The sequence below is a fragment of the Lichenostomus cassidix genome, chromosome 5, assembly GCF_008360975.1.
Source record: "Lichenostomus cassidix isolate B80296 chromosome 5, HeHo_3.0, whole genome shotgun sequence".
NCBI lineage: Eukaryota > Metazoa > Chordata > Aves > Passeriformes > Meliphagidae > Lichenostomus > Lichenostomus cassidix.
Genome location: NC_139486.1, coordinates 27,387,912 through 27,405,014, shown reverse-complemented (window position 1 = coordinate 27,405,014; position 17,103 = coordinate 27,387,912). Strand labels below are relative to the sequence as shown.

The window sequence follows — 17,103 nt, the reverse complement described above, 5'->3', positions numbered from 1 at the left end:
TACCAGCCCACAAACATATGAATTGAACAACACTTTTGCAGTGTATGGAAAAAACTGAATTATACTATTCATTATTAATTTTTAATAGTGAGGTCTCATAATTCCCATTTATAAGCTTCTTACTGCTTTTTTCCATTCTGTTTTGAGGTGAGGCTTTGTACCTCATGCAAGTAACAAATGCAACTAAACTGGTTTTATTTAGAGTATTTCATAGTAATTTTGATTTATTTAGTCACCTACAACATATTTGATGCTATTCAGATGAAGGCAAATACACATTCATATTAGACTCCATACTGTTACAGGGAATATACATTTCAACTGGCTTAACAGACATAATTAAAATTTAAAAATTAGAATAGACATAATGGAAACAAAATCTTGCACTTATGTTTTAATACAACAAACACCAGATCCAACTTCTATCAATTCAGAGCTTAGGATGTCATAAGCATTTTGAACTGAAAATTTACTGAGGGGCTCAGTAAAAGTTCAGTCTATGCCTACTGCTAACTGCATTACACAAAGACAATACTTTGGGAAGGAAAGAATGCACTTTGGAACATTGCCACTTCTGTTTCCTACTTCTGCATAGAATCGCATTCATGCTGACTTTCCATTTGTTTAAGTAACAATTTTGAAACCAGTGTCCCCTACTATAAGGCCTGTATTACACACTTGCTACTACCCATCAGCACATCCTAGTTGCTGTAAGTAACACGAGTAACGTCTGCCTCACATGGTTTATTCCCTTTCCTTAGGAATACTGCTTTTGGCATAGAATGTTTCCATTATGGAGAGGCTTTTTATCATTGCCAATTTGTTTTCAAATATATGTACTGCTGTGTTTACATGAAAAGAAGCATGGACAAAGACATGGACAAGTCTTAGTTTTTGAGCAAAAGAAAGAAGGTTGCTATCATCTCACCCTCCACAGGAAATTGTTTTAAAGGTCTCAGACGACCTTAATTTTTGCACATATAACCCAAAGATAACTACTAACTTGTAAAGAAATTTTTCAAACTTCCCAAGAGGGAAAGAAGACAGCTGTCATGCCCAGACCAGCACTTTAGGTGATTTGTTTAGCTACACTGGACTCAAACCAGGGGCACTAGGCAACTAGTCTGATGGAAATGACGTCCAGAATTTGACACTATTTTATACAGGATCCCAGTTGAGAAAGCAAAGGACGCTGCTGATCTAATCTGATATGTGAGCTGCTGTGCCTGGAGATGCAATGCCACAGCCTGTTGTATTACTTGGTTCCTGAAGGGCTTGTGGCCTCATTAGCATTTTGTGCTGCATTAATAGCATCCAGATGTCAAGTGCTAAAGTGGGTGTACATTGCAAGAAAAGGTCTAATCCAAATTGTGTAGACATATCCAAACTCTCTTTACACTGACTAGGCTGAATAGCAGCACACGCCTAGTAACGGGGAATTGTTTGCTCTGTGCTACTTTATTGTCAGTACCCAGGCTAGATTTAAACAGCTCTCATATTTGGTTTACATAAACTGTCACCTTTGCTAGAGAATTACACAAAGGTATGTAAATTGGAAGCAAAGATATATTCAGTCCTTTTGGCCCTGGATAACACACATGCCTTGTTGTGCTCAGAATAGCTGTTCCTCACACGTGAGCTCTTTTCATCTCAGCATCGGACAATGTTTGAGGCAGCTGTACATCCAAATATGATGAAAGGGAGCATATCATCTATACTGCAGTGACCCAAAGAGTGAAAAGCTGCTTCTGCAGACAGCTAGAAACATAAATTACAGTCGGGATGGGGAAAAAAAAACCTATCAGTTCCAAAGCCGAGCTCAGAAAACCATCCCTTCTGCACAAGGAGGCCATTTCTCACACCAGCAACACAAATTTGAATTAGAAGCCTTACTAATTTCATAACTATTTAATCACTAAAAAATCTGCATCTTGTATGTTAATACAGATGTCCTGCTATAAACTGAAAACACATGGATGAGAAACTGTGGTGTTTAAAATAACATGGAAGACAAGTGATAAGCCATGACAGAATAGCCTTTACCAGCTGTGCAATACATCCTTTCGATGTGCGCAGAAGACTGAGCAATGTCATCTGTGATGTGATTCTACTTCTGTGAAATGGAGGAAATGAAAAGACTTACTGTGCAGGCTGGGTCCTGACCCAGTGGATGCCCCTTTAGGGATGACAGGCATCAGGGCGTGCTGTATTGCCATCTCCCACATCCGTGCCACATCGATGCCAATACCACTACTGATAACACTGTTATTCAGTGGAACGCTTGAGAGGGTGTCTATGTTTTCTCCAACATAATAGACTATATTTGCTGTGCTTATTTCAAAACAATGAGGATTGGCTCCTTGAGGAAGCAAAGTGAAAGTTTTTGCAGGTTCCAGAGACAAAATTTCAGACAATGGGATTTCCTAAAATGAAAAAAATATTTTACTTTCTGTATGAAGATTATTAGCATGTAAAGCTTAAGCATGAACTTCATTTAACTAGTTTATGATATCAGCTGTTGCTTTTTACCACATGCTTTTGTACAAACAAAAAGGCTCTTGTAACCTGAAACTCCATGACACAGAGGACTGTTGATGGTAAAATACTAAAGGTTTCTGTCCAAGACTAAATAGAACTTGAATTATATAACTAAACTTATCAAGGAGAGTAGCAAGGTTCCTTCAGAAAAAAAGCAGGACATCCATGTATCAAGAGAACTCCATGAGAAAATAAAACCCTGATGACTTCTCATATAAAAATTTTTCATTTCCACAACACACATTTTACAGATCCTTGTTAACTGACACCTTTCTGATCAGAAACTTGTTTGTGAAAAGCAGAGCACACATACGCAGCTTAAACAATGAAAAAATTAAAAACCAAAACCTAGATAGAAATTATACTATTATTGTACTTTTAGTAAGCATCAATCTAGTAATTTAATCTTTATATTCTGTTGGTATAAAAGCAGATTGAAAAATATTCCTTACTTTGTAATATTTGCTTCCAGTATCATTTTGAAAAAGAGTAATGCATTTGCTGTCCAGCCTCCAGTAGTGTCGCTTTCTCTGCAATGAAAAACAAGTGAAAAATAGTTCTAGCACTTTCCAAGTAAATTAATTAAATGCTCATTTCTCAAATGTACCGCTCCCAAAATGTTTCTTTAGTTCGAAGAGATGTGCTGTGAACAATAAAGATCTATTCACTATTACAAGATTTTAATGAAGACTTAATAATTGAAATTAGGCTTTATAGAGCTCTTATTACGCTCTGCTGATTCAGTAATAGCTCTGTTAAAATTGTAAAACTTTAAAAATTTTAAAATGTCACTTTGATGTCTGCATTACATTCAGCACAACTTCTTGATATATATGTTCTTAAAGCAATTTAAATTTCCTTTTTTATCCCTTAGAACACCCCAGCTCACTTTTGAAGAACACATACTGAAGGCTTTATTCAGTATGTGATCTGTATTCCAGTACTTTCATTCCAGTATGAAGGCTGGGATGAAAATGACCTTTTTCTACACTAAATCTACTTTACAAATGTTGCAATTCAACTGGCAGTATCAGGGACAGTGCAGCTGGAAGGTAAAGCTATGCTACAGAACCCTTTAACATTATGTTTCACTTCCTTCAGAATGACTTTACATTTGGCTGCCTATGATAAAGTAATAGATATAATCAGATGGGTTTTGTGTGTTTTAACTGTCTCCTGTTCTTACAAGCAGTGCCAGTCGTAGTTATGATAAGAACTGGGACTTTAGGAACTGCAAAAATCCCAAAAAATGCCTTACATGAGTGACTGTAAATTATCAGAGCATTGTTAGAATTTGATTCTAAACTATAATATAGTAAATACTGGAAGACAGGTCTTCCATTACAATACTTACCAGTGTGTCCTTGCTTGTATAGTGAACCATCCAACCCTCCTTCATTACTGTGCTACTTCTCCTTTTCGTGTGCTTCACAGATTGTACCACTCTCATTAATGGAATATTGTTGCTGGTTGAAGGGCTTAAGAATAAATCATTAAAGGCTTTTAAAAAGAAGATAACTTTGGACAAAAAGAAAAAAAAATCTTTAAAATCAGAATATATGTATATACACACACAACAAAATATCCACATTCATTTTTATCATTGCTAGCAGACCTTGTTTGCACACTGTGTTGTTTTGTCATTCCAATTATCTTGAGATTACAAAGAAAAAAGACCGTAATATCTTTTTTCCATGAGAATATCAGAGACCATCTGAAGCCTTACACACACTCTTTCAAAAATATTTCTAAAGATGAGCTAAGAAAATGGGCAAATGACTAGGGCCTCAGCAAGGCTGTGGGAGCCATTGCTCAAGTTTGTGCAATGCATGATTCAGACAAGTACTTGATCTTGAATCTCTCATGACCTAAGTAAACACTGTCCATCAGATTACTGTCCTGTGATCTTGCTTGGGTTCAAACACACAATGGAGTGATGACACTTAACAGATTACAAAACATGTTGGCTGCCCAGCTGCACACACCCTGGCCAGGCACAGCAGAGAATCCGCTGCAACCTCTCTGGAAAGGAGGTTTAAGCTACTTTATCTTCAAAGACTTAAGGCGAAACACTATTGCCTTGTGGGGTGTGCACACAACAACTTTCTACCACTCAGCTGACACATAGTAAGTTGGGAAAGTGTGGGAACATGACAGCATGCCTGACAGCACAATCAGATAAAACCTGGTAGTAACCAGAAGCAACCTAGCCCATCTTCCTTGCTGTTAGAGTTAACAATCCCTAAAGCACATTCTTTGTAATGGAATATGAAGTCAATCTGCTTCAATTCTGAACATGAATGCTTAGTTATTTCTGGCGGAACTTCAAACAGTGATGCTGCATTTTATGTGAAAACAGCACAACACAGCTCGTGAATTCGGCCCTGTTAGCAAAGCTATTGGTGCAACAACTCCAACAAAAAAGGGCTAATACTATTTAAGAAAAGAATAATATGTTAAGTTCCTGAAGTTGTTGTGACTGTAGATGTCTGCAGATGGCCCTGCTTCACTGTAATGCATTCTGGAAATAAGTTTTATGAATTGGTAGTTTCCCATTAAAATGCAAAAAGGGCTGTCTGAAAGTTTAATTAATTATGTAACATATAGTTAACATCTCTTTTCTGCCTAAAAATGATTAAACAATCTGCAGTTCCTATTTAGCTATTCCTGTCTGTACTTACAAAAGGTTTACTTTTTATTTGCCTTTTACAGATCACTTAAAAAATATCCATGGATACAGAAACTACCGTTAGAAATAACTGAGAGAAGGTATTACTGGAAATGCAGGAATGTCCCTTAAATAAGTAAAACATGTACCTTAGTTATAAATGCTTTTGTTAGTACAATTGGGTATTTTTATTTTGAAAACTTGCAATGCTGTCCGCTTAATACAACTTACAAATTTAAAATGTTCTGTGACAATGATTTCATGATCTAAGAACAGGCTCATATTCCAATGATACAAGGTATCTATACATCATTATATCTATGCAGATAAATATGACAGTAGTTCACCACTGCATTAAGTAAAACTGCATATTTTTTAAATTTTAAACTTTCTATTAGTTCAACAGGTGTATGATAGCAACACACAAATAAGGAGAACATATTACTGAAAGTCTCCCAACAAGCAAATAAAAGAGGAAATTGCAGGTCAAGCAGACCTGTGAAAGAAAAATGTTCTGTAATTCTTAAAGGTATAGATTCCTTGCATCAAGGAAATTATAGCTGAAATTACCTTAATTCATTTTAGGTTCCCAGACAATGAATAATCTCTACTTTTTCTGTATTATTCAGATAGTTCCAATAAGTGTTTCTTCTCTCAATACACTTCTGAGCTACATTGCCTGGGCAGTCATTTCAAAGTACTTATCTATTTTGTAACTTGTTTTAAATTACTACTTTAAGTTTGCCAAACTTTCTTTTTTTCTAAAGGCAACTAAAAGTACAAACAATTAATCTAGATCTGATTATACTACAGCCACTTACACATTTTATTTATTTATGTAAGTGACCAGGCATTGCACTGTTAAGCCAGGGAAGAAATGCCTTGGAAAATAAGTAAGCAACAAGGAAATTAATAAATAAATAGTTTACTATTGCTTATGCACAAATAGTTTCACATCATTTTTCCTAAGAGAACAGACCTGTAGGAACCACTTGTACATAAGCTTTCAATTGCTACTTCTACTTGACAATAATTTTCATGCTTCCCTTAAATTACTAATGCATGTAATCAGTGAAGTATTCTCACTGAAATTTCAAAACCACATTTCACCAGCATTCTCTATTCTAAATGAGTGAGAATAGCGCCCATGTGATTCCCCCTTGAGCCCTAGAAATAGTAGATTCCCCTTTGAGCCCTAGGCAAATCATAAAAAGGAAGATGGAAGGTGCATTCACTCCCCAGCTCACCTGATCATCCTGTTAGACTCATCGTGATCCAGATCAGCATCCTGCATTTCTCCATTGTCACTATGGCATCCTGTCATTGACATCTCTGAATCATGAGCCATAGATTCTTCCATGTCATCTATAAAGCCACTGTTTCTTTCACTGTCGTTGTCATCACTCCCTTCTTCCATGACCACATCAGACTCAGCCCCAGGACTAAGAAGGTCTGGAATATCATTTCTCAAGTTATTATCTGAAAACATACAATACTCCAACTACTACATCCTGGCGCATCTTAGACTTCCAAAATGCTCAGGTTCTCTTTGGAAGTCTATTGCCTGCATCTAGACCAAGTAAGTAGACAATTACCTATAATGTGAACTACACGCTCCTTTGCACAGGAACAGTGTTTTCTGTGAAGCCTGCACCAAACAGCATAATAATACCACTGAAATAATGTTTCCTGCCATTAGAAAATGAATATTAGGTAACCACCAAAACCAAAGGCTTAGGATTTAACTTATTTGACTATGGCATAGCATTAATAGTATCATCCAGCTAATATTTAAATTACATTAAACTTTCCAGTTTTCAAATTAGATACACCTAAGCAAGATCAGAGTAAGAAACAACTTTTTGTTGCATTGCTGCTTGGGAATGTAGAGTTATCTGGAATACAAAATCATTAGTGCAGTCAGAGGGTAAAGACAGCATTGTTTTTTTTGGTATGTTGCAGTATTTCAGAAATTTGAAGTAAGGCTAAAATCACATGGAATACATCAAATAGTTTCTCCTAGCAACTTCTGCCTAACTGTGTGGAATAAGGTTCTTGACAGTCTATGTAGGCAACAAACCACCAAAAAAAGAACATTGAGTTGTCTGACAGCAAAATGTTTGGAATTGATGGCATTTCACTGAAATGAGAAGTGCACAGCTGAAAAGTTTGTTTTCATGCACAGTAGTCTTAAGGTATTTGGATATAAATTACTGATGTGTGATTAAGAGACACACACTACAGAACCAGTCATTCAGTCATGAATGATACTTCACAGTGCAAGGCTTTCTCTTTGCTATTCCTAAAACATTGATAAAACCTCTATTTTTAATAAGCCTACAATCAGTTAAAAATAACTCCTTACATTGAGCATATAATGCATTTACTAATGACACCATACTTAGAATTTCATTGCTTCAGCTCTTCTTTCACTTACTATTTTAGGGAAAATGTATCACACAGCAGATGGACAAAATGACAGATACTGTATTTTGTTTATTAAGTTTGAAAATAATGTGAGCCACATTATTGTGAAAATACAAATGGGATACAGCGTGAAATTGTCTTTGATAATCCCAAGGACCTTCTAGCAATCATTTAGTGCACACAGTTCAGAGTTCTATGAGGATACTATGTATACTGCATTATGATTATTTGGTGTAAAAAGCCAAATTGGATATATTTTAAGGTTTTGATCTTCAAGGATCATACTTGGAGTAAGCCCAGAATATGTGTTCTCATCCCAAGTGACTTTGCACAAGCTTTCCTGAGACAAACTATCACTTCCCATTAGCCCAGCATCAGATTCACATGTAACGAGGGAAGTCCAAACAAATGTTGTGTGTTGCTTGTGAAGCAAAGGTGGGGAGAAGGCAGAGGGGATGTGTTGGAAGATGAAACACAGCTGCCTCAGATGGAAAGAGGGAATTTGGAGGTGTAATTCAGAAAAAAAAAATCTAAATTTTGTTCATTAAGTTCAGCTGTGCAGAAACAAAGTTTACCTTCCTTCTTGTCTTCTCACAGCACTTTAGATCAATCACTCCTCTCTAAACTGCATCTATGCAGGAAAAAGTTTATTGTTTATAAGCAGGTTTAGTTACTTTCTCTCACTACAAATCTCAGGGAAAACATTACACTGCTGTCAATGAAATTAACATATCATTACCTATATTTTAGCTTTTGAAAACCAAACCCCAAATTTCCATAGGCAACATTACTTGCACTGCTGAAGAAATAGTTGTTGTGGGACAGTTAATGGTTAAATGAGGTATGAATGGTGAAAGATTTAAAAAAACAAAAAATAATGGTGACTTCAGGAGTCCAGTGACAGGTGCATCAGAAAGGACATTCAGTAGGAAGACATCTACTTTCCAGAAAATCATGCACCTTATCACATTTCAAGTGGGTTACTCAGTATCTGTAGTAATTTTCCTATTAAGCATAAAAACTTCATAGTGATACAATAACACTACTATGAGAAATATTATGAAAAACATTAGTTAGCATTCCTAATTTTGGAAATTCTTGATATGTCTTCAATAAAGTAGACCACTGAATTAAATGAAAAAGAATGCATCATAAGGTAATACTTTATTAACCTCAGAATCAGTTTAGGCTGACAACTTAACATGCTAATACACATTAGAAACAGAGCACTTCACCACACTTCTCATTCCCTTACCACATAGGGAAGTGACATTTTCAAGGCAATCAACAACTCATCTACAACCACTCCTTTTTCCTCCAGTACCGTCTGTCAAGCCTATCCATATACCCTTATACTTAAAACCAGCAGTACATGCATGGGCAAATCAGCAGATAGTCAAGCCTTGATTTCTGGCAACTGATATGATTAGTTTTATGCCATCAGTAAGTGGTGGAGTTTTTTCCTAAAGGGCATTCCTAGTTCTTCTAGATATGCTTTTCCTTAACTACTTTTTTCTCCCCTCACATTAAAAGATGATTTTGAGCTTCTATCTGACAGGTGAGTTCCAACTTCCCACATGTGTTTTTCAGCTTTCCTCTGGCATTCTGCATTTACCAGGTTTTATCACAGAGCCGTTCTGCTGCTGACATCACCTCTGTGGCAGAGCTCGGCCTGTCTGCCAGTGCTACCTATTTGGAAGAAACACTCCAAACTGATGGCATATGAGCCACTTGCAGCATTCCTCCCACACTTCATCTTCCACATACAACAGAAACATTGCAGAGGAAAGGCCACTCCCAAGCAATGGAAAAATGTGTGTTTGTATACGTCACAGTTTTACATTTCTCTTTTATTTAACTGATGGTTTAAACAATGACAGGAACAATTGCTAATGCAACTTACCTCCATTAATGGCAACTTCCCCCAGGCAATTATTTGGCACTTTAGGAGCACAACGTTTGTGACAGTTGAATCTACAGTCTGTTCAGTAAAAAAGGAATACAGCCAAATTATTTCTTTTTCTGTGATATTTTTTCCTTCTATCCAGCCTACAGATGTCAAGCCCTTCCATTTCATTAACACAAGTCATAAGTCCAGAGAGGGTGCTAGCCTGGCTGCACACTGCCTGTCAGTGGAAGGGACAGGATGAAGATGCTAGAAGCATGTTTATGAGGGGAAAAAATGCACTTCCAAGAGTAGCTGGTGGAGTGGCACTACTGCAGCCAAAGTGGTACTCAACTCATCTAGGGGAGTGATGAGGAGACACAAGTGCTCTGCTGCAAAGCCAGGGCTGCTTTTCCAGTGAATGAGGCAGACTGGGCTGCAGTGTGTCAGCTACAGCTTAAGAGACTGACTATATATCCAACACTGGTGATTGAAAATTGAAGCAGGAGAACTGTAGCCAACAATTTTAAGTGAGAAAATATTTGCTCTTTACATCCCAGGAAACTTCTAGACAACTTGCAACTGTCCTTCCTTCAGTCCTTTCCCTATTTTTCAATTTTTTTTTTACTTCTTTCATATGTGTAAGTAGCACTTCATAAGATGTCATGTGAACTGTTTTGTTTTGGCTTATGAACACATTTTACTTAAACTAAGAGCTGTAACTTACTAACACACCAGAAAAAGCAAAAAGCCAGGAAGGAAAAAATAGACAACGGTCGTCTATAGCCTTGTAATTATTTAAAACTGATCCAAAAACCAATTAGAGGTACAGCAGTGCAAAACTACAGATCTTTTTTTTTTTTTAAGTCGGGTTAATATTTGCTTAGGTTGCCAGGACTCAAAATGAACTGCAACAGGTGATGCCTTCATAGGTATTTAGCTTTAGTTAAATTGTATCAGAATCACACTTTAACTTAAAGGGTTCAAAGAAGCAACAAAAAGCATATTGATTAATTTTATGATAGTTATTATTGACTGTAAGAGAAGGAAGGTGATTTTGAAGCATCCATTAGCCAACATTCCAACCCCACAGCATGCACAATGCTTTGTATTTACAGGCTGAGGTTGGCTAAGGTGAGCCAGCAATCTAGGCTCTGATCCAAGGTGCCTGACTCACTTCAGCACCTACTAAGGTATACAATGCCATGAGACATGAGAGCACATTAGTCACACTGAAAAAATGTGGGCTTAAATTCTCATATAAGCCCATCTTATTTTACTTCCATTACAACTTCCCCAAAACCCTGAACTGCTGAGGCTCAGGCACATGCTTCAATTCATACAAAAGACTTGGTAGATTGAAAACAAAGAAGATAAGAATATAGCTCATTATGTTAACTATTCTGCTGTAAGCACGGGTTCACCTATGCCAAATACAAGATCATTTACACCTGAATGAAAAATGTGAGCTACTGCACATACATCAAAGGGCAGGTATGAACAACCGTGCAGCCAGCTCCTACAGAACACCAATTACTGTCATTTGGACTGCAGCTTAATCCAATGTAATTGTACATGTGCCTACACCTAGACAGTTCAGTGAGGAAATCATGAATAAGGCTACATAGTAACTACTCAAACACTAATTTATTACCTTTATTATGTGTAGCTTTTATGTTCCTAAAGGACATTTACTTACCTTTGCACTGCAAACCCTGTCTAAAAAGCCCTTTGAGAAGCTTCTTGCAGTACTGGCAAACAGTGGGACGTGTGTAGGAGTGGATGACAAAAGTGTGAGGCACTTTAACTTTGGACAGTAAAATCTTGTCTAGTTGAATAGGTCGTCCAATGTAGGACTGTGAATTCGACCTCTTCTCTCGCCCAGTGTATGATTCTGATGGAGTCTTTTGCTGTAAAATACATAAAATGAAGTTTTGTATTCGTTTTTAAAAGAATATCATACTCATCTATTCCCTCACTTCAAGAACACTGTCATGTAAGTGCCCTTAAACAATAATAGAACATACATCAGGCCCCTTTCAGACTGCTTTTGAAAAATTTGAATGGTACTGAACAACACCTTTGCCAATACTACTACCATACATTCCACATTGTTACTGAAACAAGTTTTTATTTAAAAAAATATAAATAAAAATTTAAATGCACATCAAAATTTCTCAGTAAAGCATTTTTACATTCTGATAAAAACACACTATTTTTACCTCTCTAATTTTCTCTTTTACATCAAACGTGGCTTTGAAAGGCTGTATTTTTTGTAAAAACATTAAGAAAATTATTACCTTATTCTATGTGCATGCAGGTTAATGACAGGAAAAGGATCACTATTTTCTATCACCTTTATTTATAATTTTTGCTATCATTAACCTTACCACATTTAGATTATGCACAATAGATCACAACAGGTATTTAAGAGAGAGAGAGAGAGAGAGAGAGTATGTGTGTGTGTGTGTGTGTGTATTTTTAGTTTAACGAATGAAATCCTAAGAATTCCTGGAAGATAAGAGTTACCCTTTTTCCCTACCAAATTTATTTAGATGTACATGTGATAATTACCCCAGAAAACAACTCGCCCAGAAAACTGCTTTCTCCAAATACCTGCCCTTGAGAAACAACCAAACTACACCCACAATTAACATTGAAAGGAGAAAAAAAAGTGGAAAAAATACAGCTTGGTTATTTAAAATTCAGCACCTTCTCAGCATCATCTGCAAATAATGTGATAACTGAAGGCTAGAAAACAAATCATTCACAGTGAGCCTGCACTATTAAAAAACTGCAATAGCTGAAGCTTCAGATAGACATTAACTTGAAAAACTGCTTAGATTCAAACACATCATGTTATAGGAAATCCTACATCTGAGAAGGTTGATTGATTACTATTTCCCAGTCACCAAAATACAGAAAAATACATTTTTGTGTGCTTCTGTCTGAGACTTTTGGAATAAAGAGGAATTGAAAAGTCATTTTAATGGCAGAAGAACCTAAGGAGTTCTTTCCAGGCTTTGCCTTCTTATTGTATTTGCAATGGGGAAAAAAAAATTTCTTCCACACGAAGTTCAGATAGATTTCTTGCCATGAAGATAAATTCTTTTGGTTATGCTGTAGAATTAGGTGTCTTTTTCAAGAATCATAAAGATCCACTGTACTAATGTAGTCCTTTTAAATAAAGGAAAAACATGCAAAATACATTGTATGAGCCAGGTACATAGGGTCACCAAAAAGGAAGCTAGATTGAAAGAAGACAGCATCTGTCTTCTCTTTATCACAAATAATAGTGGAAGAAGTCTGAGAACATACTCTGATATTATGGGTTTACTTCTTGAAGTTTATATCTTCATGCTCTGCATTTAAGACTAAATTTATTTAATATTTGTTAGCTAGCAATAAAATTTGCCTAATATTTCTAAGGCAGATTGCAGTAAGTCTTATGAAGTCAACATGAACAGGCCTGTAAAAGAGAAGGCAGAAGACCATCAGGACAGAAGAATAAGCCATATATTCTGCACAAACTCCATTGCTCAGCTAGTGCAAGCCACCTGGAAATTACGGCCCTTGGTGTTTGTGGACAGGGCAAAGCTCACAAGGAGCAGTGAGAAATAGAGATCCTCTCAGTTTTATGCTTGTGTAAAATAGGAACAATTTTGGTCCAGACTGATGTTACTTTATAGTCCTAGTTCAGTGCCTTACAAGTTACAGCCTCAACCCTACCCTATGATCAGATACCTAACCCTGAGTTTGGTCTTCAGTGCCCACAAGAAGAGTTTTACTTGTGGCATGCTATATTTTTATGTAAATATTTTCTTTATTATTAAAATAATTCCTAAAGAGTTTGCCTTGATTCTAATCACTACTTGCAACGCATTAGTCACAGCACTGCCCTCTCTTTTTTGAATCTGGACATTTGGTAGACTTTTCCCATGTAGTGACACTAGTCTATTAAAGTTTAACTGAAAAGGAGTGAGAATATGTAGGGGAAGAGTTCTATTGCTTACTTTCATTATGTCACTGTAACAAAGTAATATTTCAGTTTACCATTCTTGCCACTAGAGCTATTTCTTGACAATCTAACTCTTGTCTGCAGTACAAGTTATGCAAACATCTCTTAATGCTGTCATCTCTCTTAGAATCCTGACTAACATCATCTAAAATAAACATCTCTTTGGCTTCATTTTCCAAATTACTGCCTAATCAAAAATTATTTTGGCAACCAAATCGTGCTAAAAGCAATGTCCAAATTACTCATATCTAGGTGACTTCATGCTTAAAAGATTTTAGAAAGCTGGTTTGGCCCAGTTTTTCTCACCAAATGCCTTGCAGGTCTCAGAAACTTCAGTAGTGTTGCTGAAATGTACTGAGACTTATCTTGGGCAGTTACGATTAACAGAGAGAGACAGTCCTCCCTACAGCTTTGATTCTGACCTAGATGTCTGATCAAATCTCAGGTGTGGTACAGTACTACAAGCATGGGACAAATTATTTGCTATATTTTGTGCTCAGTTTGATGGCAAATTTTTTAATGTGCTAGTATATGTTTCTGACAAAATGTCAGGTTGAAGAAAAAGTAAATTCTAAATGCTCTACATTGAGTCTATTCTTTCTAACTCTGATACAGTTACTCATCATACCATCAAATACAGTGGTCAAATAGAGTTAGCTTATAAATAAAGCTAATAAACTAATTAATAAAGCTAATAAACTAATAAACTAATTAATAAACTAATTAATAAACTAATAAACTAATTAATAAAGCTAATAAAGCTAATAAACTAATTAATAAAGCTAATAACTAATAAAGCTTTTGTCCTGTTGTTTGGGAGGGTTTTTTCCTCAGAATTTATATTGGTCAATGCACAGTTTTAATTCCTGAAATATTGACTTCAAGTCTCATTTCACATGCCTGCCAAGTTGTGTTCCAGAACAGACAATTAACTGAGTTTGTGTTAGTAATTCATAAGTGCTCTCTGTATACAGCTCAAGCAGTAATGGGCACTAAACAAAAGATAAAACACTGGAAAACCTATTGTAAGATGTTAGTCTTCAAGTCCAGTCTACAGAGAAAAGTATTTCAGCTTTTCTTTGCCATTCTACAAGTGCTGGGCTGCTACGTGCCAGCAGTGCAGCACACCATATAATTCACCAGCAATTCTCACCTTACAGTGCCTTCAGGTCAAGAGGTAAAGCTGAGTTTCACCTTCTCCCATGCTAGAAAAGACATCAGAATTCATGGATCTAGTCTCACTCCTTCATGCCCAGGCCTGATATGCCTGACTCCACTCCCTCCCTCTGCCAGCCAGAGGCAATGTGCCCCCTGAGTCCTGCTCAAAGGTAGCAGGGGAAGGGAAGCTGGTGACAGATAATTCATGGCAGAAGGAGCTGGAGCATCTTCCACATCCCTCTGATGACTGACTGATAAGAAAGAGTACCTCCTCCCCCTTGTCAGACAAGCTTCTCTTCCCAGTATTGTCCAAAACTCCTGTCAAGTTCCCTCAACTCTAATTTCCAGTATTCCCAGCATCCCATTGATGCCACAATTTTAAGCCTCTGAAAGCAAAGGAAACCAGGAACTATCCTATTTTCACAGGAAAAGCAAGAATCTCTTCCACAAAGCACCTTCTCCTTTGGCTGGCGTGCCTGGTTTGTTAGAAAGATAAATTAGTTTTTCCTGGTAGTCAGCCAGACTACTGACTCAGCAAGTCTGGAAACTTCCCAGGAAATGATTGTTTAGCCAGATTACACCATGGAAACTAACAGCCTGCACAGCTCCAAATACTAAACAGTCCTTCAGAACAATCATCCCGGCAAGGTAATCTATACTTTAACAGCTCAAGAGTATGATTTTCCAAGTGACAACAAACACCAAGAAACATGTGCAGATACTTAACTGTTCAACCAAGCCAGTGACACTGATCACATCCAGAAACCTCAATTATGCTTTACCTACGAGAATATCTAATAGAATCCAGTTTGCTGACTTTTATTTTGAAAAAAAGTTTTGTTTTTTTAATTCCAAGAAGGAAGATGTACCAATCTTTTCCTCAACACAGGGCATTCATTGTGATTTTTATTTAGCTGATGCCTTGCTTCTCTTTCTTATTCAATTTCTTTGAATTTTTGGAATATACTGAAGCCCCTGGTGTGACTTCTGGTGAGCTTTGTTGAAAGCTATTAGAAGACACAACAATTTGTGTACATTAGCCTGAAGCATAAAATCATTGCACAGTCATTGCAGGAAGAAGACAGTCTCCCAAAGGTAAAAACAGGTCAGCAGATCTTTCCTGTCTTTTCCACCTTGTCCAAATACACTGCAAAATGCAATTAAGAAACTGAAATAAATACTGATTCGCCACCAATGGATTCTTTGCTTTTATTACCTGGACAAGTTTGACTGTCTTGTAGCATTCACATCTATTCCTCCCAGGCACAGAAATCAAAGAAACTGTAGGGCGATGCTGGAGGGACTAATGAGAAGCAATAAAAGCTGACTGCTTGGACACAGAGAAGGCCTCTTGGGAACAAAGACAAGGACCAGCTCTGTAATCCAGCTGCATGGGTTAGCCTAAAACATAAAAGATACTGCTGTTTGCCTTATTTCTTTTAAAAGGTTTTGACAGTCCCACCAAAAAAGTCCCAGGGTTTCTGACAAAACTTAACCAAAAAGCTTCATGGTCTATAAGAGTCAGAAAGCAATTACTCCCATTTTGGCAATCCTGCTTGCGGAAACACACTCAAGTCAGTAACCTTCACTCAGAAGAGAACAGGCTACACAACCTATAATCTCCTAAACATATATTTTTTTCAAAACTTACACAAAGAAGTATAACTTTTTGCAGTTATATCTAAGAAGAGTTTCAACATTATTCCTGTGCTTTACACTGAGATATTCAATCAGAAATAACAAAAGTATTCCCTACAATTTTGAAATGTTTGCCTTAACAAAATAATAAACAATTATGAGCTAGGGTTTTCTATATACTCAGACAAAAGAGAAAAGTGATGTGCATTTTAAAAAAGCAAACAGGAGTTAACTTCATGAAGTTTCATTTTTAGTGTGGAAGCAGACTTGTTGAAACATGCATTTCCTTCCTATACTAAAGGCAGAAGATAACACCTTAATATGTTCATACACAATTTCTTCACAGGAAGCTACTGTCAACCGAGTTGCTAGATATCTATGTAACCACAGGAACTCTGTTTTTAATGCAATGCAAATGTTGACTTTCTTTTACAAATTAAACTATGTGACTGTAATTAAGTGAATTCAAAGAAACAAATCTTCAGTTAAATATACTGAAATACCACACTTATACTGCAATCAACTGTGTTGTCTTTCAAGGCTTCTTGCACTCTTCTCTTTATGTCAAGTGTATGATTTAATCCTATAAGCACCACAGTTAGATAGCTATGGTCTGAAAAACATTTCACTTTCACATGTGTAAACATATCAAAGAACTGACTTCAGTACAAGCTGTTAATATTAAACTACCCGCAGATGGAAATTATTATGTATGCCGTTCTTCTACTCAGACAGACAGTGGTTTGAATGCTCTGTCTGTAACCTGCCTTA

General features: G+C 36.6%; 1 protein-coding gene across 2 annotated transcripts in view; it reads right to left on the bottom strand.

Annotated features, from left to right (window-relative positions):
* The window catches only part of PRKD1 (protein kinase D1), a 120,377-nt gene that overhangs the window by 17,913 nt on the left and 85,361 nt on the right, over positions 1-17,103 (bottom strand). For both annotated transcript variants that reach the window (XM_085061974.1, XM_085061975.1), the window contains 6 exons: positions 11,218-11,428; positions 9,537-9,614; positions 6,454-6,658; positions 3,893-4,016; positions 2,991-3,068; positions 2,144-2,423 (listed from right to left, as the gene is read on the bottom strand). In XM_085061974.1, coding sequence (XP_084918100.1) covers positions 2,144-2,423; positions 2,991-3,068; positions 3,893-4,016; positions 6,454-6,658; positions 9,537-9,614; positions 11,218-11,428 — 976 coding nt within the window. The remainder of the gene's footprint in view (positions 1-2,143; positions 2,424-2,990; positions 3,069-3,892; positions 4,017-6,453; positions 6,659-9,536; positions 9,615-11,217; positions 11,429-17,103) is intronic.